General features: G+C 47.0%; 1 protein-coding gene across 1 annotated transcript; it reads left to right on the top strand.

Annotated features, from left to right (window-relative positions):
* The first annotated feature begins 630 nt into the window (after window positions 1-630).
* Window positions 631-26321, top strand: LOC149327834 (uncharacterized). Its single transcript, XM_089563024.1, has 13 exons — window positions 631-987; window positions 1117-1236; window positions 1441-1518; window positions 1609-1690; window positions 2483-2575; window positions 2675-2705; window positions 4861-4918; window positions 5560-5879; window positions 7637-7815; window positions 9773-9858; window positions 21725-22389; window positions 23549-23601; window positions 26209-26321. The coding sequence occupies exons 2-13, from the start codon at window positions 1117-1119 to the stop codon at window positions 26256-26258; spliced, it is 1815 nt and encodes a 604-aa protein (XP_089419150.1). The 5' UTR covers window positions 631-987; the 3' UTR covers window positions 26259-26321.

The following is a 26321-nucleotide window of genomic DNA, read 5'->3' as shown; positions in this document are numbered from 1 at the left end:
ACGCTTCTTCGCGTGTCGAAGCGCGGTTCCGGAGTGCCACCTTTTCGCGAGATTCATTTCAATGCATCGATCGCTCCGCGTAACGACACCAAGTTTGACGAACAAAATATCAAATGAGCGGTTATTTGCTGCATTTAAAAGCAACCTTAGATGCGTGCGTAACGTCACGACGCCAGGCATGTAGACTTTAACACGCAAGGCCAAACACACCGTGCCGAAAGCCCGTCCACCGCCACCGAGGAACACTCGGGCCCCTAGCAACAACGACGCTAACGACGCCGTACGCCGTTGCTAGTGGCCCGAGTTTTCTTAGCAACAACGACAACGTTGCTAGTGGCCCGACTTTTTAAGCCTAAATTTTGACGTCACTTCCGCCACATTCTTGTCAATGCATTGGGAATACGAAGGGCCTCTCCTGAGTTTTCCTTCCTCCATGTTGCAACTTTACATATTTTGTTGGTTCAAAGGTGGCTGGTAGTGCGGAACTGCTAAGATCAGGTCATCTTAGTGTGCTTTACAATTTATTGTTTTATAAAACTTGTTATTATACATTATTAAGATTAAAAAGTCTTGAATACTAAATTAAGTTACGTGAAATTTGAACCCTATATATACTTCGGTGGCCAGGTCAGGCCAGGTGGCAGCAGCGACTTCCGAGAAATCAAAACTAATTCAACGTGCCGAGTACTCGAAGCCTGATTTCGTGATAGTGTTGTTTTGTGATTTATTTTGCGCTCGGGACTGCGCTGTCAGCGCATGAAATACTGTGTAATTACTGGCGTTCTTACTTTGGAGCCAACAAGTCCCACTGCGCCTAGCAAGTTTCTTTTCGTTGTAGAGATTGGCGGAGGGCTCCGTCGTCTGCGTGTTGATGTGCATCGTTACCCTACCACAAAGCCTGGCAGAGCTCCGTCCCGCGCTTTCCGTATCGCTACTGTGCGGACACGTTCATGAAAGTTTTGCAACGTCGTTTGGGCCGTAAGCACGGTGAGTTTATTGCACGACACTGAGAGTTCGTTTGATTGCCGTCTGTTTTCTTGTTTTCTCTTGCTCTTGTTTCCGAGACGCCGTAACCGCTTTGGTAAAGTTCCGTAATCTGTGCGTCATTATTTTCAGATGCGGTGGGTGAAGGTCGACACGTCTGTAAACGGCATTTTCAGCCGCGAAGTATGTCCTGAAGACAGCGAGTATCTGCAGGCACACATGGACACATTCAAATGCATGTGGCATGAACAGGTGGGCTTCTGTCTGGCGCATGTCTGCTTTGTGCATGTGGACTGCCGGATGTCTTTTGTCAAGACTTGTGACGGCAGTAGCGTGCCGCCTGATTCGAAACTTTCCTGTTATTGTGCACATATGTGGAGTTCTTGTAAAAGTGATGCACTTCGCAGCGTCTTTTATCTATGCTTCTAATTTTCTTTTCTTTTTTTTTGCTGTTAGACTCGCAACTACTGGGTACGGATGATCATAAGCTTAAGAGAATACGTCAGAAAACACATTTTCACGTATGAATCCCTGGTAAGTACCTAACCGTCGTTCTCATTCTCCCTGTTGCGTTAGTTGCAGCGCGCGCAAACATGATTTACGTCTTGTTTTATTCCGTTGTAGGAAAGACTTGGCGCTCCTGTACCCATCTTCGAAATGATAATAGAGTACGCTTACATAAACATCCTCAACAATTTTGCGGAAGGTAAGACAATCTTTCGTGTTATTGTATTCCGTTTTAGCGCAAATGTTTGTGTACCCAAGGCGAACGCTCGCTTGGTACTCGTCGAACACTGCTTTAGTTTGCGCTGCTTGCTGTAGCATTTTGTGATGTGAAGCATTTATTTTGAGTGTAGATACTGTTGGCATGCATGCAAACTAATTTGGCCAGAACCAGCAAGCATTGTTGCTGTCTGTACCCGTTATGTGGCTGCCATCGTAGGGCTTGGGAAAGCATTCCTTGCCTTCTAAAGTTTCATAGTGGCCTGCAGTCTGGTTACAAAGCCATTACTGGCATGTCATAAGTTACGTTTTATTAATGGGCAAACACATTCTGTAGGTTCTCTCTTCTCTCTCTAGTGTAATGTGGATGTGCATTCATAGGGCATGACTTGTCATTTTTGAGTGCAAATTGCAAGTAATTCCCAGATATCTCGTTTCAACCTGATTTTGGTACAGTCTTAATTGTTGTTAGTGGGAACATGGGAGCGCCTGGTCTTGTACTGTCTGGGCATTCTAACAGGGTCCCTAGGAACCAGCGTGTAATGCGAACGAGTGCAGTGGAGTGCATGTCAGGCATGCACTGTCCATATTCTGGCTTTTCATGCCTTTGTAGAATGCGTTGATTGTATTCAGGACCACATGTATGTCTTCCCACCGACATGATTAAGATCATCTTGTACGTGCACAGCTGCTGCAATTACTCCATGACTGCAGTCAGAGACTGCCTCGTTGCCTTGCCTGTTTCTAAGTCTTTTGTTGTTGTGTTCTTTTGCAGATAGTTTTGGAAAAGCCAGAGAATTCTTACGCGCCATCATAAGCGTTTGTGCGAACAAAGATATGATGTGTCAGATTGGAGCAAGGCCTTTATGTGAGTCTGCTGTGCAGCTTTCTGCATGTAGTTTCGTTGCTGGGTGGACACAAACACTCTGAACTAAACTGTGCCATGCTCTTCTTTTCCTTTGTGTAGCAAATGACCCATTCTACAATAAGTTCACAAGGTATGCGCTCTATTTTTCTTTTTTTTTTCTTATTCTGCACGCACATCTTTAATTTTGTCCTTTTGAAATAAAGGCTAGATTGCCGTTCCTTGCAGATTTGCAGTTTGGCATTTGATTTAAAGCTTTTTTATTGGTCGTCACATGCTGCTTGATGGGGAAAGGGGTTGGGGGATGAAAATTTGTCTTATGAGCTTGGTATATGAAAATTACGGAATTTGTGCAGTTGTTTCAGTACTAAACATCCTTTATTTTCGACTTGAATACCATTGATATAGCTAGTGCATTGACTTTCACTGGGAGGAGTAGGCTTTCATCCTCGGTCCTGGTGAGCAAATATCTTCAGATGACAATGTATATGACTGGTGCAGCCAGCAATGTGATGGCAATGCACCAAAGAAATTGGTACATTGCGTTAAGTGGTGCGCCCGTTGCGGTGGCTCAGTGGTTATGGCGCTTGGCTGCTGACCCAAAAGACGTTGGTTCGATCCCAGCCGCGGCTGTCGAATTTCGATGGTGGCGAAATTCTAGAGGCCCGCGTACTGTGCAATGTCAGTGCCCGTTAAAGAACCCCGGGTGGACGAAATTTCCGAAGCCCTTCACTACGGCATCCCTCATAGCCTGAGTTGCTTTGGGGCGTTAAACCCCATAAACCAAAACTATTTCCAGTTGAAGTGTGCCTGGGACAGCTTTTTGGTCACCGCTTCTTGCTACAGCTCCCACACAACTGCAGCTATGTTGTAGCTCTAACAAATGTACGACCGTTAGAAAAGTGGCATTCCTCCAAGATAGCAAGTTATTATGTCCAGCTTGTAGAATCAAAAAAGAGTGCAAGAATTCAGCAACAAGCGCTTCACGCATTGATGACTGGTCCGGGGCTGCTTCGGGGATCGGTCCTTGCAGGCATTTGAGAGTCTGGTCATGTTATCAGTACACCGCTTCCACAGTGCTTTTGTGTGGAACTAATCGAGTTATACCCCTGCCACATGGATAAGTTTAGTGACACTTTCACGAAGTGCACTTCTCCAGAACGAGTGACACTTTCGGGGCGTTGCTGCTACACGGAAAAATAAAGTGTCATTCGGAATTGATGGTGGTGACGATGGCTTTTCAAGTAAGGCACAAAAAATATTACTTCTCGCGCTTCAAAGCTTTAATGTACAGTTAATGTACAGTAGATTCCAAACTGCAAGCAATTTTTTATGATTATCAAGGAGCTTTGTGCAATATTGGCGATTACAAAAAAGGCTTCGCAAGACGAGACAAGCCAGGAGCAGTACTTCACTTTTTGAAGCATCATGGCGACCTACGACGATAACGTTTCTGCGCAGCTGACGCCTGCTCTCTTCTTGTATCAGCCGCTGCGCAGAACTCCATGTTGCACACACTCACTGCACTGACAAAGAACCTCGTTGAATTGCAAACACTGCACTGTTGCACCGTCACACCGAAACGGTTGCAGATGGTTGCTACGGTCGCCATGCTAGCCGCCATAGCCATACCGCTGCGGCTGCCTAAAAAATTATTGCAGCTGAAAACAAGAATGTCGGATTATGTGCAGTATATATATTTAATGGCAACGCAAATAAGTTTACACGAACAAGAGGGCAAAAAAAAATTAGCTGCGTTCAATAAAACGCCACTTTTATTGCCGACGTTGTATTCCAATTTCGAAACGCTGCTACCGAGGCTGTACACTTCGCCCCTCGGGAAAAGTGAAGTGAGTTCCCCAAACTCACTTCTTGCCGAGTGCGTTCAGCAGCGAGTGCCATTAAAGTTCATCGTGTGACACGATGCGAATGACACTACAGGCGAGTGTCACTCGTTGAAAATGACACTAAACTTGCTCGTCTGACAGGGGTATTACTTCTTTCCAGGGGATGAAAATTACTTGAACGTGTGATGTGCATTTTATAATCACATTTTGATAGTGGTGCTTTTTAAGTGCCGATTAAGGGGCATCTGCCATTTTGTTTTTGAGTTGTATCCGGCTCTATCGGAGTAAATAAATGGAAATACTATTTTTGGGTGTGGCATGGCAAAAAGAAAGTTGTAGGTGCAGTTGCAATGCTGCGAAGTGTATTTATGCAGCGGTTTGCTTACATTGCTAGCTGGCTATTTTTTTATACCAAAATTGATGGCTGTTTATCTTTTGCAGAGATTTTTATAGAACCGTGTTTGGCCAGCCTTCGTCCACGATCAAGTTACAGCTACAGGTGCTTTATGAAAGGCCATCTATTTTGATCCGGATTAGCATGCGATTTGCTCCGGGAGCGGCATGCAATTTTAAATTCACAACAAATTGCTCAACACACAAGACAGACACAAAAGACGAGGTTGACCTTTTGTGTTTGTGCAATTTGTTGTCAGTTTAAAACCATGAACCAACTTGCCTACTGAGAAGTACTTCTAAGTAATGGCATAGAAAAGTTGGTGTTTGTGCTCTCATTTTTGGAATATGTGAATCTCTTTGAGAGAGTGTAGCAGCGTATGGATCACAAGTGGTTATCTCGCTTGTATAGGCTTGTTTCGAGCTTTCTTTTGTTGCATTGTCAGTCAGTACAAAGTTTTCAAGTGCTGGTTCCTCGCTAGGTGTCAGTCATAAATGCGTTTTTCTTAACTGTTGCGTCCCTACACTTCGTTGTGGATTCCTGTCCTTTAATTATTCCTATCTTATCTAGCCTTCTCTAGTATAGTATTCATCCAAGTACTTTTTTCTTCTCCTGTGGTGCACTGTGGATCCCTAGGATTTATCCCTATTGTTTCGCTTCACGTTAAGGGTGGTGGGTGCTCTGGCAAATGTGTGACCGTGAGAAAGCATGTTTTTCTAACAATCTTTTTCTCTCCCCCCACACAGACCTACATAGCCATGCCACTGTATGCCCGCTTTGCTGCAGGCGTCGTGGCCCTCATAAAACAGTGGGTGCAGGCCACGGACTGCTCACTGAAGGACTTCTTCCAAAAATTCCACGCGCACCCCTACTGGACCTACCCCGACGACTATTGCCCACAGAAAGTTCTTTTCAAATACATTCAAGACAAATTTTATGGATGGGAGAGCCCCGACTGCCAGGAAGTGGAAGACGTCATGACACGGGCCCCCGACCGTGAAACATCTTTTGCGGAGGTCGTTGAATTACTGCCGGCAGACTTCGCCGACTACGGCGATGTTGAACTGTAAGTTGCACCGTGCGCGTTTCGCGTTGTGGCTGTGCAGATTCGGGGTTGCCTTACCGTGCCTTACCAGATCTTTGAGTAGAAAATTGATCATTGATGTTGGTTAAAAGGGGACACTGGTCTTAGACCTATTTTCCTTATTTTTAGTCCAATCATAATGAAACTGTACCACTTCGGTCAGTTTTTTACTGATTTCAGCAATGAAATTACTTTTCTTGTAAATTGGTTGGTTCCAAAGATAATTAATTTTAATTAGGCATTCATTAGTACCTCGGTGCAAAAAAAACTGCCCAATAAAAAATCATTTTTAATCCATGGCTGCATACTATGATGAGTAAAGAGTGCAATAATCAAAGCCATTTTTTACTTTTACCCTCATTAGTAATTTTACACCACTTGGAATATCAATGTTCAAGGTGTGAATGCAACGCATCGATAAACTTTGTGAAAATATAAATTTTTGAAGTGCTCATTGAACAAATCTGCTTCGATTATTGCACACATTGTGCCTTCAGTTTCCCTTAGCAAACAGTACATCTCTATCTGTCCTAGATGTTGAGATAATGGCATACTAAGGACAGCCAGATGTCCAAAATTTTCATCCCATTAAATTGTCAGCTCCTGCATAAATTCAGGCCACACAATGATCTGAATTTAATATTATGGTCAAAATGTTGATTTCTTGAAGGAAAAAATTAGTGCAGTTGGAAAATAATAGCTGTAGATTCCACAAATTTCATTTCTTGAAAATTGTTCTTTTGGTCATTTTTTGGTCTCAAAGGCCATTGTCCCTCCTTCGGGAAAGTCTGTCGTGCAGCATACATTTCAGCATTTTTCAAGCGCATTGTGTGCAGCTGTTGAAAACAAGGTGCTTTTCCAGTCTGTTATGCAAGCTGAACTAAGGAGTGAGGCCTTATTCTCTCTGTGCTCGGCCTTACCCCAGATATAACTGAGCTTGGTGGCCGATGTACTCTGCTTTAAACGAGTGATGGCTTTGACTTGCTTTCTTGTTGGTAGTTTGCTAGAATGACTCATGCTTTTTGGTTGCATTTACTCCGGGTATTCTTATGCAGGAAGAAAAGATGAGGCAAACGGCTATCGAAACGTGCGTCCATTTGTTTTAGCCATCAAATCGATATCGCAAAACTAATGCTGGGAGTAATGCTCGCGTACAGACATACCTTCTCCTTGTGATTGTTGCAGCACGTGGGTAGATTAAGTACTGAGCACTTGAGGTGCGAGTCTTCTTGCCGGTAATTTGTAAGACTGCCTTGTGATGTCAAGGATAAGAAGGAAATTGCAGCTGTGATTGTTAGGAATAGCTACAATGGCATAGTTGTTTGAGAAGAAAGTGAAATGATGCGACGCAGGAATGCTCAAAGGTGTGGTGGTACAGTTAAGCCTCGATGTAACGAACTTGTGTAACGAAATCCCCGATGTAGTCAAGTATTCCATTTTTCATAACTTTGAAGTACTTCAGTTTTCATACTTGCATAATGAATGCACGTTCTTGCCAAGAGGTGTCAATTTCGGAAGTGAATTTGTTGGGCGGAGTAAAGTTTGCGCTAATCAAGTATAAATGGTTCCCAAATTTTAACAACTAATGTACGGGGTGCGTTTATTGCGCGATTGTGTTCATTATGCGACTAAGGTATTCGGTATTCAAATTATGGCCAACACTTGCCAAGCCAGCAAAACTGATGAATCCTGCCTCCCTTTTTTTCTGCTTTTTTTTTTCCTTTTTGGTCTCCACACAGGAGTGACTGTAGTAGTGACGCCAGTGGGGATAGCTTTTGTCCGTACGGCATCAAGCAGTGGAGCGACATCATGTTTGGAGTGAGTGATCAGCTCATATTTGACGCACCCTTCCACGTCCAAGAACTGTGTTCCACCTGCATGACAGCGGCTTCAACTGACTACTCAAGTGAAGAGGAATGTGAGAAACAGTTGGTTTTCTTCCTTTCTTGGCGGCTAGGAGTGCGTACGTAGCCTGACTTGCAGCAGCATGTAGGTCATAGTATAAGAAAGACCGTGCAGACTTGACTGCAACTATCGTCAGGTTGTAGCATGCTAGAATACGTGGTTCTTGTCTTGCCATACCGTCGCGATGGCTCAGTGGTTATGGTGCTCGGCTGCTGACCCAAAAGGCACGGGTTCGATCCCGGCCGCGGCGGTGGAATTTCTTTGGAGGCGAAATTCTAGATGCCCGTGTACTGTGCGATGTCAGTGCACGTTAAAGAACCCCAGGTGGTTGAAATTTCCGGAGCCCTCCACTACGGCGTGTCCCTCATAGCCTGAGTTGCTTTGGGACGTTAAACCCCATAAACTAAACCAAACCATCTTGTCTTGCCATGTCGTGCGAGCTGTCATGAATCACCTTCGCTCTGCTACAATGGCATGCTGAGGCTAGGGCACTGGCAACTTAAGTGTGACTGCTTGTGGGGATCATGTCAAAAGGTGGTTTGCTCCTGGGAAAGCGGACATTCGGTCACAGAGGTGTTGAAAGCGGCTGTGCTACCTGCGTGGTGTACCATTTATGCGGCACTGCTGTCATGCAGGGCTGGCATTTGGTCCACCACCATCGGGTGCTGGCAGTGTCATGCAGGGAAGCCATCCTGACGGACATTTGCTCCTTTATCTTTCATAATTCCTGAAACTATCGTCGCAGTCTTCAAGGTGGTGCCAGACGCTCAGAAGAAGTGTTGCCCTACTTTCCCTAGTTTATGTCCCTTGGGTTACCATGTCTCGACTAACTTGCGCTGCCCTTGGACACGTTGGCAAAATTTTGTATTTTGCCCCGCCGCGGTGGCTCAGTGGTTACGGCGCTCGGCTGCTGACCCGAAAGACGCGGGTTCGATCCCGGCCGCGGCGGTTGAATTTCTTTGGAGGAGAAATTCTAGAGGCCCGTGTGCTGTGCGATGTCAGTGCACGTTAAAGAACCCCAGGTGGTTGAAATTTCTGGAGCCCTCCACTGCGGCGTCTCTCATAGCCTTAGTCGCTTTGGGACGTTAAACCCCATAAACCAAACCAAACCAAACCATTATCTGCTGGCTTGTATTGTGCGTTTCATAAATGATTTTCGAGTGCAGCTCTAAAGTGCCCCGGGCCGAGTGTCCTCGGCGTTGTAATTGGCAGAGCGAATGAGGAGCACAGCGGCGGATGAATGTTCAGCAATAGGGAAGAAAGGGGGTACGGCGGGAGCGTTAGTGCCGTGCTCCATCTGCGACAGCCGGTGTGAAACATGCCGCCTGAGCAGAGACTAAGCGCCACCATTGTTGGGCACCGTGTTTTTGCGGCCGCAGTCGCCTGTGGTCCAAATACCTCAACCGCTGCACTCAGATTTCGTGTTAGCAAATATCATAATCGTCGGCTAATTTTTAAAATGCAGCGGGACCTGCCACTCATCAGGGCTGCAGAAGTGGCTTTCCAGTTTTACAAATACTCCCAGGGTCCATTTACATGAGCCGTAACAAGGTACCCATGTGGGCTAGTTGGTGTGCATCAGACATAACTTCAACATCGAAAGAACGAGATACAGACATGGAAATTTGGTAACCGGAAGACCTAACATATAGAAAGTTGCCCACAGAAGAAGAAATGAACTGTAACAAGTTAACTGGTGACCTAGGTTGGCCGTTTCTCGATTAAACGTCAGTTGTTAGTCCAGCGTTGTCCTGTGTTCCTCTTCTCCTCGTGTCTCGTTCTTTCGCTGGTGGAGTTATGTCTTACATAAGCCCCTTGGGCGATTTCACCCCAAGCTTGTTTGTAAGCAAGGTACCTTTCTCATAAAATTTTGAGTACAGTGCGGAGAGTTTGTTCCTCGGCCAAGAATGTTGAAGTGCTCTTGCAAGAGCGTTGGCATCATTGACGAATTGAGTTGTCCTTCTTTGCAGCGGATGATTCAGACCTGCTCAAACCCGAGGGGGTGGAAGTCATCGACGGTATAAAGTACGACTACAAATTTTGGCGTCACCCCAAGGTGAGCGGTGGTCATCTGGTTGTTAGAACGGCAAAGTAAAAAAAAATTACTCCTTGCTTCTAGGGTTTAAAAAAATTGCAGCCGGTTTAGCTTACTTGGCCAAATGTGAAGTATTTGTGTTAGCGGATCGAATTTCATTTCGCTTTTGGTTCAAGGCTAGGGTTTCAAGGTTGGACTTCAGGCAGAATTCAGCGAAATCAGTGATTGGGGACCTTAGTGGTAGCCACACTATTGTATAAACTCACGTAAGAGCCGCACTTGTTTTTTCCAGATTCGAGGGCCAATTTTCAGGGTGCGCCCATACACGCGATGTGCGAAAAATGAGCAAGCGGCATTTATTCTATGTTTTAGTCGTCACTCACAAAGTCTTCCATCTCTGAGCTGGTGCTGTGCTCTGGTGCGTACCCATCCCACAGGAAGTCTTGCAGCATGTCCGCTGTCAACACGTAGCCATTGTTCCGCACTTCCATCACATAGCAGAGCAGCTCTTCTTTTTTCCAGTTCGGGAAACTTTCTTGGCTTGGCTCGGAAAGCGCACTTTTTGGTTGCACCATGACCGGATGCACTTCTCGGCCGCATCAAATTTCCTGCCCTCCGCACGTTTGCCGTGTTCGAGAGATAACTCCCAGCCGTGTAGCTATTAACCCTTTGAAGGTTTTTGCCGTATATGTACGACGGCAGTTTTCTGTCCCGCAAGGTCTTTACTGTACGGGTACGGTTTCGATCTTCCGTTTGAAATTTTGCGCCAAAAGAACAATGCGTCCTCACTGGGGGGTGCTGCCACCTCTTAGGACTTACAAGAAGTGTTTGAATTTTGTGCTGCCTTCTTACGGAGATAAGCAGAACTTATGTCTAGCTTTAGCGCGGCGGCACAGACTGCGGCAACACCCCTTTTGTAGTTTTGGTTTCGCCACGTGATCGCAACGGAGTCGCGCGAAATTTGAGTTTTCTTTTTGTCAGCACTATCTTGCAGAGGCGGCGGAAGTTGATTTCTATCTTTATTGGTGCTGCTCTTAGCTTGTTTATCACCGTCGCTCGTGAAATTCTATTGAACATTTTCCAGTTGTGAGTGTGATGCTGTCACCAAAGTACTGTTCCTAATTTTTTTTTACTATTCTCGATTATATACATTTTGTAGATTCAAGATCCGTAATAAAGTAATTTGACCACCTGGGAAAGTTTTCTTCAAAATAATTCGACCCTCAAAGGGTTAAGGTGCTTGCCCATTGTGCTAAAACTGCAATGCTCAGCGGCAGCACACAGAAGCCACAACTACGGTGAACTAACTCGCTGTCACAACTCCCGTTCCTTTGACAGCCACACAAGGCTGGAGCGGGTGATATTGATGACGACATGGATAGCGGGAGCTCGTGGCGGAGGTTAGTCGAGGAAAATGTTGACGATAATGAGCTGCGACCTCGGGTGATATTCGTGGGCGGCACCTGGAAGCTCCTGTGCGCGTGCGTGGCCTCCGCGATCAAACGCACTGGTGCTCGCAGCCAGAGTTGATCACAGAGGCCATGGCGCGTGCATTTAGAAGGCTATTCCCGCGTGGGTCATGGAAAGTTCGGGTGCGGCCCTTACGCAGTTCTTCTTATATTTTCTTCGGGAAAACCGGGTGTGGCCCTTACATGGGTTTATTCGGTATAAAATTTTGGTACCGCTTAACTCTTTCCTGTCCGCGGGGAAAATGGTGGTTTTCAGGTTGTGAGGACTACCATATTATAACTTCTCCGACGCCCCTTCGAGTGCACGAATGCGCGCCAGCCCCGCGCGCACCTTGGACTTGCTTTCTCTCGCTACGCGTCGACGGCATGCCGCGCCCCGCGCGCACCTTGGACTTGCTCTCTCTCGCTACGCGTCGACGGCATGACGCGCGCCAGCGCCTCACATTTAGTTCAGTCGAGAGTGGTACGCGCATATCGCGCATATCCCGAGGGAGGCCGCTGGCTTGCCAGCGCAGTTAGGCAGTCGGTTGAGTGCCACCGGGCTCGCCGGATGCCCATGGCCGTTCTCAAATAAACAGTTATACTTTTGCACCTGTGTCTTCGTCTGCCCGGACACCCATCCGCCTCACATTTGGCGCAGTCGATCTTGGACCATGCTGGGAACGTCGACAGCTGCCCGCCTGGTGAAGTAATCCGCCGAACTGTTTGCCCAGCTCGCTTCTCCGATGGTGCTGTACTTGTTCCCGCCATTTTGTCACTCTCCCGCCAAATGAAGCCATTCGCCCGCTTCGCCCGAACCAGCTCGCCTCTTTGCCTGTTTGCCTTGCTACGCCGACCTGTGTGATGCCTGCCTGCTTGATGAAGCACCTCGCCCGCCCTGCCTGAACTTTTTGTCCTGCTCGCCTTGCGTTTCTACGCCTGCCTGTGTGTTCGTGTTTCTTTACGTGCGCTGCCCCGTCGACTGCCATGCCCCTCGTAAACTGGAGCGAAGTTACTCCGGAGGACCTCGCCGGCTTTACAGCGGATTATCTCCGCGAAGAGCTCACTCGCCGAAACCTTGATGCTACCGGGTCGAAGGAAGAAATAATAAATCGCCTGCTCGCCGATATTGCCAAAAACCGCCCAACGACGCCACCTGGCCATTCCCCAGACTGTGTAGCATCCACCCAGCGCCCTCACCATGCACTGCCTTCGCCGAGTCTCGATACCACAGCGCTTCTTGCGGGCCTAGTGCAACAGCTCCTCCACGTGTCTCAACGCCCCGTAGCCCCAGTCCAGGTTACAACTCTGCCAGACCTATCCGCATCGCTTCCGACATTCAGCGCTGACGGCAGCATCTCAGCGGCCCACTGGATCGAAGAGCTCGAGCGAACTCGAGACCTGGCTTCGTGGGAGCCTTCGACTCTTCTCGCCGTCGCCCTTGGGAAACTGCGCGGAGCCGCGGCTGACTGGAAAGCCGTCATCGGCCGTCAGTGCCCAACATGGATAAGCTTCAGGCAAGCCTTTCTCGATCAGTTCAGCGACAAGCTCACCTTGTTGCAGTGGCAACAGTCAGTTACCTGTCGCGTTCAAGCCCACGGAGAGAGTCTCCTAAAATACTCGGTGGGTAAATTTAAGCTCATTTCTGGGTGCCCAGTCGACCTCAGCGACCCTCAGCGCATAGAGTACGCCCTTCAGGGAATTGCCGACGCGAATCTTGCCACCACCATTGCAGCCCAACGCCCAACAACAGTCGGCGCGTACATGGGTATTGTCACGCAACTGGACCAAACAATAAGTCATTCATCAATTCGACTCATGCGACCAGAGAGTTCGAGTGCCAAGTTCTCAGTGCCCAGAGTGCAAGCCCCACTACGGAGCCCAGATCGTACAAATCCCCAGATAGCTGCAACCAGAACAGATCGACCACAACGCATTTCAGCTCTTGCACCAGACCAGCGAGATGCTTGGTACAATACAATCTCCTCTAAGCACGGCGCCCCTGCCTACCGCCCTGGAGACGACCTTAGTAAGGCTATCTGTTTCAACTGTCGCCAACCAGGACACCTGTCTGCCAAGTGCACTGCGCCCAGAGCTCCACGCCAACAACGCCAACAACCTCCGGGCAACGCCAAACCCCGTACTACTGCCATGTCTTGCCTCGAGGGATCACTGGTTCAGTGTGCTGTGATAGAAGCTCATGTCGCAGGTGTCGGAAAAGTTGATGCGTTCCCCGACAGCGGCTCCAAGTTGACAATACTGTCCCAGGACCTTGTCACATCGTCTGCATTGTCGCCTTGGACGAAGCCACCCATCTCCGTCGTCGGTGGTGGTACGGTGACACCAGCAGGGATAATATCGACATGCATCTCCATTGGACCTATCTCCGCGGTGATAGATGTGACGGTACTCCCACGTAACCCGCTACCTCTGATCCTCGGTGAGGACTGGTTTGAAGCTGCCCATGCCGAACTCGTAGTGAAGCCACCCAAGCCAACAGAAGTCCACCAGCCGAGCACAAACACCATCCTGCTCTGTAATGAAAAAGTGTTCCCGAGAATGTCGAACGCTGTATTGCCACGCACAATGACCCAGTCCCCGTTTGCTCCAACTCACTTCGCCATTGGAGGCTTACAGCTCGAGCCCCTTACAGATGTGAACCAGCCACCGTGGCTTTCACTGGCATGCCACGAAATTGCACCTCAGGATAACGGTGTCGATGAAAAGACAGCCGACCCACCCAACTGTGCAGGCAGCTCATCATTGGAAGAAACGAGTCTTATCCTGCGTGAAGCACAGATAGGCAAACAGCTAGACAAAGAACAATCAGCCGTTGTCCGAGATGTTCTTCAGCAACATATAAAGCTTTTTGCCTCTGATGACAATGATTTGGGCCTCTATGAGGGGGCTGAGCACTCCATCGATCTTGCCCCTCGAGCCGTGCCATATAGCCGACAACCGTACCGTTATGCTGCTGATATAGAGCATTCATTGAGAAGCAAACTGACGAGCTCTTAAAAAAGAGGCATTATTGTGCCATCCACAAGCCCATGGGCCTTTCCGGCAGTTGTTGTTTCAAGAGGTACCAAAAAGCGGCTCTGTGTAAACTACATCCCTCTCAATAAGCAGACTGTCAGCATTGCCCAGCCCCTGCCCCGTTCCGAAGACATTATGGACGATATCGCTGGCTGCTCCCTCTTCGGAAGTGTAGACCTGAAATTCGCCGCGTACTGGCAAATTCGAGTACGAGAGGAAGATCAGCCTAAGACGTCATTCATAACTCATCATGGCACCTTTCAGTGGACTAGGATGCCATTTGGTCTTAAGAACGCCCCTGCAACTTTTCAGAAAGCCATGCAAAACATCTTTCGACAGCTGAGGCCGCGACATCCAAAGTGTGGTGTTCGAGTATATCTCGATGATGTCCTTCTCTTTGGCACCAACTTCGCCGAGTTCGTGGACCTGCTACAGGAGGTCCTTACACTACTGCTGAGAAGTGGCTTCAAAGTGACACTTGCCAAATGCCAGTTTGCAGTACCGTCGTTGACATTCTTGGGTTACGTTCTCTCCCAAGAGGGCAAACAGCCAAACCCTGCGAAAGTGGAAGCGATTCTGAACATGCCCAGGCCAATATATGCGAAGTCTGTCCTATCCTGGCTACAGACGGCAAATTTTTACAGACGGTTCATACCTAACTTTGCCAAAATTTCAGCACCCCTGCAGGCAATCGTCAGAACAGGAGTTTTCACTTGGACTGTAGCTTGCGACTCTGCATTCCAATCGCTTCGCCAAGCACTAACAACAGCCCCCGTACTTGCTCACTTTGACCCCGCCGCGCCAACTACCGTGACAACGGATGCCTCCGCTTTGGCACTCGGAGCTGTGCTGTCTCAACGCCAAGGTGCTAACGAAGTTGTCATCGAATATGCCAGCAGAGCTTTGTCAGCGCCAGAAAAGAACTTACACAGCAATGTTTGGGAGTGTCTGGCTGTTCACTGGGCGATTTGTTTGAAGTTTCGCCCCTACCTTCTCAACAGGAAGTTTTGCCTTCTGACGGATAACTGGACCGTGGCCTGCCTTACTAACAACATTAAGCCGTCACGTCGATTTACTAATATGCTCATGGACCTTGTCGAGTTTGACTTCACTGTTCAACACAAGCCGGGAAAACAGAATGTGGTTGCGGACATGCTTTCACGCCTTGCCTGTGCCACCATTGAGCCCATGACAACATTGCGTCAACTCCAGCGGGAAGATCAAGAATGCTCATCCATACGCCACAAGCTGGTGAATGACGGCGACGGGAGCGCAGACTTCCTCATCGTGGACGATATTCTGTATCGCAACACACATTCGGACTTGAACACAATTGTTGTGCCCGCCAAGCTGCGCCAATCTGTTCTTGAACTGACTCATGATAATGGCGGCCACATGGATTCAAAGCGTACACTTAGGAAAGTGCAAGACCGCTATTGGTGGCCACGAATGACCAGCACTGTGACTGAGTACGTTCAAGGCTGTCAGATTTGCCAGTCTCACAATCGTCCTGTCTCAAGAAATGTAGGAAAAATGTGTTTTATGCCCACAGCGGAAGTGCCATTTGCTGCTATTGCATTGGACCACATCACCATGCCTCCTAATGACAGCAACCATAAGTACATCCTCAACGTAATAGACTTTGCCACTCACTTCATTGTACCCGCTGCAGTGGTCACAACAAGCACCAAAGAAGTAATCCACCATCTGTACTCGGTGTTCTACCGTTATGGTGTCCCCAATGACTGTTTGTCAGATCACGGCCGCGCTTTCGACTCCCATGAGTTTAAACGTTTTCTGAGACTACATGGCATTGAACAACACTTTTCTGTCCCGTACCGTGCGTCCAGCAACGGTCTCGTAGAGCGCAGTAACGCAACTCTCGTCTCCATGCTCAAGAAGACATGCAGCGCTGAACCATTCAGTTGGGAAAGAAAGCTTAATGCGGTAGCCTTTGCCGTCAACACTGCCACAAACGCGAGCTTGGGATTTTCGCCCTTTGAACTTCTACATGGGTATGTTCCCAAACTGCCAACAGAGAAATTCCGCCGCGAAGCGACAACCAACTTTGAGACAAGGCTGATAGACCTCATCGAACATCGCTCAGAGGCACATGCAAATTCAATTCAAGCTCAACAAGAACGAAAAAAACGCTACGACCAAACACATCGCGATACCAACTTTCAAGTCGGTCAGTACGTGTGGCTTCAGCGCCAAGAGCCCATTACAGATGGCACATCCAAGCTTGCCGCCAAGTTCAAGGGTCTTTACAGAATAGTCGACCAAAAGACGCCTGTCACCTTCGTAGTTCGTCGCGCCACTGCCCATCCTGCCAGTACTTCATCAAGGGACGAAAAAACTGTTCATATGAGCCAGATCAAACGATTCCGGCCACCGTATATCGATCAAGTCTTGCTAGACCCACATCCAACGCCACTTCCATCATCAACCGAAAGTGCTGTGCACAGTGAAAATGGTGACATACCTGAACTCCCTCCCGAAACATCTGACTGTGTTTCTCAGAACACTGAGAACATTGCTCAGGCAGAGCAGCTCGCCCGTGTTTCCAGTCGCCCCCGGCGACATATTCGTCCGCCGAGGTGGCTGGAAGACTATGAGAAGTAAAGTAAGAAGATGGGAAATTTTTTAAAGAGGGGTGGGATGTGAGGACTACCATATTATAACTTCTCCGACGCCCCTTCGAGTGCACGAGTGCGCGCCAGCCCCGCGCGCACCTTGGACTTGCTCTCTCTCGCTACGCGTCGACGGCATGCCGCGCGCCAGCGCCTCACATTTAGTTCAGTCGAGAGTGGTACGCGCATATCGCGCATATCCCGAGGGAGGCCGCTGGCTTGCCAGCGCAGTTAGGCAGTCGGTTGAGTGCCACCGGGCTCGCCGGATGCCCATGGCCGTTCTCAAATAAACAGTTATACTTTTGCACCTGTGTCTTCGTCTGCCCGGACACCCATCCGCCTCACAAGGTCATATCATTAATATTTTTTTTTCTTTAACAAAACTTGCTTGGTACAGGAGTGTATGGTACCGAATTGTAGAGGAGGAAATTCTCTTCGCATTGTTATTAGTCACAGTCAACATGTTTATTGAGTAAGAGATGAAAAAAAAATTATCAGAAAGAAAATTGTAGTTACAAAGAAAAAAATAACAAAAACATCAAAGTTTCGTCACAAAAATAAAACAAAAAAATTTCAAAATATACATTTTTTACAACAGGGATCGGTGCAACATTGCAGCAAATTTTAGTTTGCTGCGAACAGTATTAGCTAGGCTAGGAAAGGAAACAGTAGTCCTAGTGACTATCGTGCCACCGCGCGAAACAGTTCCTTGTTGCCGTGAAGCAGAGGTTGGCCGCACATGTCTCACAGAAAACATTTGTTTTTTGTTCCACCTTTTTTTCTTCGTAGCACAATTTGCAGTTCCGGTACTTTGCATTTTCTGCGGCTTGTGCTGCAGCCCCTGAGGTGAATCACGAGGCGGAAACAGAGGGCGAACATTGGGGTCCTCAGGATGTGGCTCATCAAATCCGAGGAGTTGCTCGATCAATTCAAGTCTGAACGCGAACTGATCAAATCTTGATGTCCTCGACAATTCTGGCGCTTCGGGATGCTCCTGGCGATGCGCGTCAAAAAGTATGAAGCTGTTGATGACCGCACCGCAGAGCGCTGTGCGACACTCCGGCGCGCAACGGCGAGGTCGACCCCTGGCTGTCTTCGAGCCGAAAACACGACTCTCTGCGCTGCCGGCGGCAAGTAATCCCGCCCGAAAGACGTTGACACCCTGCAGATAAGAGTTATGACCTTCAGAACACTCTGATCATTTTCAATAAGCGCGCAGCAAAAGCGGAACATTTCGGGGGAGAAAGCGAAACTTACCGAGGCATGGCTGTTGATGTTCCGGGGTGGTCTGACGCAGTTTCGCTGTCGGTGCTGAAGTCTGAAGAGCCGAAGTCGTCTTCTGAATCCTCGCTGCTGCTGTTCTTGTCCAAAAACGAACTCTCAGGAGCATCAATTTCTGTGGAAACGCGCGGTTTCGGCGCAGCAGCAGCGCGCGACGTCGCCGCCATAGTGGAAACAAGGAGCGCCGGTCAGCTGACTCCGGAGGGGCTTCAAAAATCACCGCTTGGCGGAAAAAGTCCAACCAAAAGCGAAACTGAAAGAAGAGTTCCTTTATTTCACACTGGAAGGCGCTAGTTGTCCAGGAACGCTTCAAAAAGTGGGAAAATACGAACTTGAAACCATCGATAGCGGGCTATCGATGGGAATAGGCGCGGACAGGAAAGAGTTAACTCTCCTCAAGAGGGCACTGTGATAGCGGTGTATTCTGGATCCATTGTGCACGGATAGAAGTTGGTAAAGATGACAACGTGCAATGCAGAGCACAAGGGAGTAACAGTTAAGGGGGGATGTGGCGATCAGATCGCAAAAATCGCGAAAAAAGTCGATTTTTGAAAAGTACACTTTTTGGCATCTCCAACACTGTTTCTATGTTGTACCGAAATATTTCCCCCAAAAATAAACTTTAAGCACTCCAGATAAATATATTTGTCGGCATCTACACATAGATAGTGTGTGCTAGCTTAGAACTTTCAGGCCTGTTTTCTCGAAAGTTTGTTTTGAACTTCATACCTTGCTCGTGGAAAGCGTACAACAATGGGTGCATGAATTTTTACCCCATTTGTTTTGTTGTGATCACTGGAATGTGGTCTGCGTCAAGACAGTCTCAGATTTACCATTTAGGCTCGCATGTTTTTATTACATGGTAATTGGAGCATGACACATTCTAAATACAAAAGAAGGGGCATAATGTGTCCTTTAAAAAAAGAGCAGAGAAACTTAAAAATAAAATAAAGAGAGTCTTCATTTACACCACACTTTTTAGTAAATATTAAAAGCATTTACAGACCTGTAGCCTGTTTTTTTATCATGCTAGGCTTTCCACAAGTGAGCAACATGGGGACAACATGTAAACAATGATTAAAGGGAACCTACTGAAGCTGTCATTGTGAAACTTTATATCTGATTGTTTGATGCTGTTTCAAGCCAGTCGGCTAAATTTCATCACTCTAAGTTGAAAAACAGAAAAGTTGCCTTCGATCCCCTCATCCCCCCTTAAACACGAGGCACGATTGGTTGCAGTGATAGCACAGTGCTCTCGTGCAGTGTCCAAAAGCTAATCTGTTCGCACCGTTGCTGGTTCGAAACCCAGTCACGGCAGTATTTATTTTATTTCTGCAGGTCTAGCTGGCTTCAAACAAACGGACAGCAGGTTTTTTTTAGATTGGAACTGTTAGTGCTAGCTCACTGAGAAAGGAAAAGTAAGTCTGTAAGACCCAGGCCTAGTGGAAATTGGTTGTGGCTCTAACGAGAGTGTGCTGGGTGTGTTTCTTAGAATCGCTGCAGAATGAATGTGTGACATTAGTCACTGGTCTGTAGTGTTATGTAGCCTTCTCCAACCCTTGCTGGTGAAAACTTGCGATGGTTTGAAGCTCGGGTGTGAAATCCTTAATGCTGGCATTTTTTGTTTCACAAGAAAATAGTACCACACATAGCACTCACCGGAAAAGAGCGGGTTCGTTGCACAAGTAAATCCGGAACACAGTGATCCTAGAGTGGATTGTTGGCAGCAAGGGTCTCGGCAAGAACGTAGCCGCACAGGAGTGCTTGGAAAGTGCCACGACGGGGTCTTGGCACTTCTTTAAGAAATAATGTTTATTTAAAAGCACTCAAAATCAATCATTCTTCGCAGTAGCAAAAGAATTGCCACGTCTCTTTGGAAAATGCAGCTTTCTCCGAAATAGAGTTGAGCGCTCATTGACTAACATTGCTGTATATATAAAGAAAGATAGGGGCCAGTTAGCATGCTAACTGGCACCTCAGTTCACCAGCATCCTATGCGACTACCTCGGCGAAACTGGTCTCCACCCCTTCTTTTAACTTTCTGTCTCCTATATTCCACTCCCCCTTTCTCAGCTCACGCCTCATGGCACACTTCTCGAATAAAAAAAAAAGAAACTGGCACCTCATACTGTTTTTCGGATTAACAGCCGAGCTATCTTTCTCAGTTCTTAGTTTTCACTTCCCAACTGACAGCAAAAGGTCATTGGCAGCTTCAAACAGCCGCACTCGTTTGCATGGTGGTTGTTGGTGTTTCAGTCATTTCTCCAAATTAGAGTTGGTGCACTCATTGACTAACATTGCTATATATAGCAGGTAGCGTGCTAACTGGCACCTCGTACTGTTTACGGAGCAACAGCCGAGCTATCTTTTTCAATTCTTAGTTTTCACTTCCCAGCTGACAGCAAAAGGTCATTGGCAGCTTCAAACAGCCGCACTCGTTTGTCATGCTGGTTGTTGGTGTTTGTCATTTCTCCGAATTAGAGTTGGTGCACTCATTGACTAACATTGCTATATATAGCAGGTAGCGTGCTAACTGGCACCTTGTACTGTTTGCGGAGTAACAGCCGAGCTATCTTTCTCAGTTCTTAGTTTTCAGTTCGCAGCTGACAGCAAAAGGTCATTGGCAGCTTCAAACAGCCGCACTCGTTTGCATGGTGGTTGTTGGTGTTTCAGTCATTTCTCCAAATTAGAGTTGGTGCACTCATTGACTAACATTGCTATATATAGCATGTAGCGTGCTAACTGGCACCTCGTACTGTTTACGGAGCAACAGCCGAGCTATCTTTTTCAATTCTTAGTTTTCACTTCCCAGCTGACAGCAAAAGGTCATTGGCAGCTTCAAACAGCCGCACTCGTTTGCATGGTGGTTGTTGGTGTTTCAGTCATTTCTCCAAATTAGAGTTGGTGCACTCATTGACTAACATTGCTATATATAGCATGTAGCGTGCTAACTGGCACCTCGTACTGTTTACGGAGCAACAGCCGAGCTATCTTTTTCAATTCTTAGTTTTCACTTCCCAGCTGACAGCAAAAGGTCATTGGCAGCTTCAAACAGCCGCACTCGTTTGCATGGTGGTTGTTGGTGTTTCAGTCATTTCTCCAAATTAGAGTTGGTTCACTCATTGACTAACATTGCTATATATAAGAAGCAAATATATAGTAGCAGGTAGCATGCTAACTGGCACCTCGTACTGTTTGCGGAGTAACAGCCGAGCTATCTTTCTCAGTTCTTAGTTTTCAGTTCGCAGCTGACAGCAAACGAGCGCAGCTTTAAACAGCTGCGCTCGTTTGCATGGTGGTTGTTGGTGTTTCAGTCATACTTTGCCCTTGGATGCTGTCATGGCTGGACAGATAATGCAGCTTTGAGTTTGCTGAATAGTTTGTGTTGTATGGCCACTTTCTCTCACTTTCCCACTGTGTTGCAGTAGGTCTTCTAAGTTGATGTCAGTGCACCTAGTTGAGAGTCTTTTCGGTGTTTCCGAATTACAGGTGATAGCCTTGCTGGAAACAGCCGAGAAAAGGTACCGGGACAGGTTGTTGGAAAAGCTGACGGGCGGCGTGCTCGAGGAGGACAACTGCGGCAACAGCAAAGCGGCTCCTCCTCCCCCCCAGCGGAAAGGGAAAAAGTCTCGCAAGAAGCGCCGCGACACATTGTCCATCCCCATCAACCTGACAAAGGCGGCGGCGTCATCACAGCAGCCCGCCTTCATGAAGAACGGCGCCGTGCCACCGTCGCAGTCGCGGCCCGAGATGATTAATTTAGGGGATAACGACGACGCGAGATGCGCCCAGCTCAGTGCCGTTTTTGAACGACTCAAGACGAAAATAGAAAGCAAAGAAACGCCACCCACTGTTTCCTCCCAGCAAGCAGGAAATGCTTCGAATGCGCCACAGCCTCAGGAGGCAGCAAAAAAGCCCCAAAAGGTTTCGAAGTCGCAAGAGGCAGCGAAGACATCGGACAAGCAGCATTCGAAGCAGGCTGAAGACAACCGATTAGCCTCTGGTGATGCTGCGGTGTCGAAGGCGGTCGGCCCGTCAAAGAAAGGTGACAAGAAACCGTTGGTCAATGGCGATGCAGCTGTGTCGAAGGCAGTGGTGCGCAAGTGTGCCACCTGCGGCAAGAGTGAGGGTGTTAAGCTGAAGAAATGCTCACTGTGAGTACCTGCTTCCTTATTGGCTGATATTTTTTTTTGTGTGCGTACTGCTACATATTGAGCTATGACCAGAAATCTATAGGCTTACCTGAACCAACCTTCTGGGCATACCTTTATGAGGATTAAGGGGGGACGAGGGTCTTAAAACTGACCTTTCTATTTGTGGCTAGAATGTCATGAAAATTTGCACACAGATGCGTTTTTCTCTTCTGATTCCAAGTATGTATAATCATAATTGAGCTGGCGGTCTTAGATCAAAAGTTTTCTTAAATTCTGGAGGGTAATTAGGTAATTTCTTACGCACCTTCAATGAACTTTTTCATTGCATTTTGTTGCTTTTAATTACATGAATTGATAGCCAGCAAATTCCCTTACGCGATGACATTCTTACTTTTTTGGTTTAGGCCCCATATAAATAGCAATTTACAATTAGCTTAACGAGTTGCAGTGTAAAATACTGCGACCTCTTACTCTCAACATAGTATGTCAGGATGACATGCCTTTAGAGAAAAACGAATTTTACCGTGTATGGGAACTCTCTGGCTATCAGTTCATGTAAATAAAAGCAACAAAATGCAATGAGAAAGTTCATTAAAGCTGCGTAAGAAATGACCTAATTACACTCTAGACCAGCTCAATTATGATTACATATTTGGAATCAGAAGACAAAAACGCACCCGTGTGCAAAATTTCACGAGTTTCTAGCCATAAATAAAAGTTAGTTTTAAGACCCTCGTCCGCCCTTAAGGGAGATGCTTTCTTCGGTCCGATTTGCTTGGACGTGTTCAACTTTCATAGTTTAACAAAAATCATTTATAAAGTAAAATCTGTTAATTTGACCCATTGGCTAGAGAGCCTTCTTTGTGGGGCATTCACCGCTTTGTTCTTGCATTGTGTCCCACTAGAATAGTCGCATGCCACTGTCATGTATCTTATCTTCCGAAAAGGGGCTTCTTGTTACATGCCTTTATTCTTATGTAAAGAGCCTGTATGGTGTATTACGTACAGGAGATAGGAGAGTTTTTTCCACCTGTGCGCTGTTAGAGGCATGTGCCAACATAAGTGTTCATTGTCATTGCTGCAGTGCACTCCATATTATGGCTGTGACTGTATGTTCACGTCGGCAAGTATTATATGTTCATTCTCTGCCTGCCAACAGGTGTGTCCAGAAGAAGATGGAACCAGCATATTACTGCTCAAGAGAGTGCCAAAGTGAGTATCACTTCTTGGCTGCGAAGTGGCTGCAAATACTTATGAAAGATGTTTACACGCAAAGAAAAGAAAAAGTTTGTGACGTTACACAGCCTGTAGCTGATGTGCACTGATGAGTAGATACTGTACCTTCAGTTTTTGCATTTTTGCATTCCCTCCCTACTGTGAATGTTTTCCTTGCCATTGTACTTTAGTTGTTTTTTTTTATTAGCCGCGGTTCCTCAGTGGTTATGGCACTCGCCGACCCAAAAGACAGGGGTTCGATCCTGGCCGTGCGGCCGAATTTTGATGGAGGCAAAATTCTAGAGGCTCGTGTACTGTGTGATATGAGTGCATGTTAAAGAACCCCAGGTGGTCGAAATTTCCAGAGGCCTTCACTATGGCTTCTTTCATAGCCTGAGTCGCTTTGGGACGCTAAAGCCCCATAAACTATTAGTTATATGATGAGTACCGTATGTGCTATGTGGCACATACTTTGTGGTGTCTGTTGCTGGGCTTTGGAAAAAGAAGCATTAGAACTGCGTCAACGGCAGCAGTTTTTCTTTATACCACTGTTGCACAGTGAGAACGGCCTTTTGTGCGTAGTTTTCGATTACTGGTAGATACTCTTTGCTTACTGTCCTTGCTTGCAGGGCATCGGCAGAAAATTGCTGCATTTTGACGATTCTCTTTTTAGCTAACAAGAACTTGTGTGATAGAAAATCACTGATCACCACATTGAATGGCCCATCAAGCTGTCTGCAGTGTGCAAATAAAATCTCATACATTAGTTTTGTAAGACTGGGGCTACCTTCAGTGGCTTGGGCTATCTCTGAGCATTTCTGTTCTCTGCTCTAATTTTATGCGATGCAGTACAGCTGCTGATGGCTGTAGCACCAGTTTTAACTCCTGGTGCTGTCAAGAAATTGGGAAAACATCTGCAGCCAGTAGTAAAGCTTTGGTTTAGGTTTTCGACTGGGAAAACATTGGTATACATCGTAAGGGTTTGTATAGCATCCTGAACAGCAAGATTGGCATTCCAAGGTGGGCAGCCTATTTTCAGAGCAGTTAGGTTGTCTGAAGTGAATCACGTTGAGTCCTCTTGTGTAGTGCATGGCATATAGCATGAAAATATGCCACCTGGGGTTCTTTAATGTGCACTGACATCGCACCGTGCATCGACCTTTAGAATTTCACTTCCATCTAAATTCGGCCGCCGTGGCCATTTCTGGAGCTCTTCACTACAACGTCCCTCACAACCCGAGTCGCTTTGGGACGTGAAAACCCCGTATAGCCCGTAACCCAAACCCACAATATGCCATTTTGCTCAGACTAGTATGTAGTAATATTTTGTTTTTTCTGTACATCTATTTATCTGCTTGTGAGGTTGGCATCTCTAGAATTGGATGTATTTGACCCCCCTAGTGAATTTTGCTAAGCTGTGCTAGTGTTAAGCCAACAGACACACATACGCAGATGAGACAGCTGCAACAAGAAGTGTAGTTGCAGAGCGCCACTACCTTAGCGGAAGCTATGCATATGAATGTGCGTATGCACTGACTGCTGCAAAAGCAGCGTTGGAACAGTTAAAGGTGCACTGATAGCGCCACTACCTTGGCGGAAGCTACGCATATGAATGTGCGTATGCACTGACTGCTGCAAAAGCAGCGTTGGAACAGTTAAAGGTGCACTGAAGAGGATTCTGAACATGTCTTTTTGCCGCGGGAACTCGATCCACACGTTCCTAGCATTCTTAGAAACAGTGACTTATTGCCCTGTGCGGCCGATTTCCCTAATTAAATCGAATTAACGTCCGGATCCCGCCTTTTTTTAATTCTCCCTCGTACGGTGAGGGGAGTCGACCAACGCGTGGAGTGCCTTTCAGCCAACTCCGTGGAGGCTTTGCTTTCGCTTTATTTTGTTTTTTAGGTTTCCATGAATAAATAGTTTCATTCGCAGATAATATAGCCGCAAAATAAGCCCGAAGAAATAAAAATACGTACGGACTATTTGCTACTACAGATTACTCAGCCGATGGCAGAGCGGCAAGCCGCCACGGGACTGGGTGAAAGGCGCTCCAAGCGTTGGTCGACTCCGCCCACCGTACGTGGGAGAATTAAAAAAAATAAAGGCGGGAGGCAGACGTTAATTCGATTTAATTGGGGAAATCGGCCACACAGGGCAGTAAATCGCAGTTTCTAAGAAAGCTCTGAACGTGTAGATCGAGTTCCCGCGGCAAAAAGACAAGTTCAGATTCCTCTTCAGTGCACCTTTAACGAACAGATCTGCAGAAAAAAAGAAAAGCAAACGCGCCGTGCATACTGGCCCTTGTAGAGCAAGCGCAACCTGCGGCGCGCCGCCCGACGCCGCCCGTTGCATTGCTCAACCTTCAACCACAGTGCCGCAGTGGCAGGAATCTCAGAGGGCTGCCTGATCCCTAGAGGCGCAGCATGGAGATTATAAACTAAATATATTTAAAAGTGTTAGTAATATGTCTTGTGTTCGTATCTATGCAGGACAGACGGTTGCTTTTTTGTGTTGCCTACATATCTCATGTAGGAAAGGTGTTTCGTGCATTACTCTTTACGCCTTTGTGCAATTTTTTTTCATTTTTTTTTCCTTTTGCAGTGGAAGACTGGGATAGCCACCAGGCTGTTCATATGGATGACATTGATTGACCTCATGGACAGTATTAATGCATTAACATCAAAGGCTGTTAATAAATCAAAGTATTTCTTTTA

Source organism: Amblyomma mixtum, chromosome 10 (genome assembly GCF_055824585.1).
Source record: "Amblyomma mixtum isolate Tamu chromosome 10, ASM5582458v1, whole genome shotgun sequence".
Taxonomy (NCBI): Eukaryota; Metazoa; Arthropoda; class Arachnida; order Ixodida; family Ixodidae; genus Amblyomma; species Amblyomma mixtum.
The sequence above is the reverse complement of the archived record's forward strand: the minus strand, read 5'-3'. Positions and strand labels throughout refer to the sequence as shown.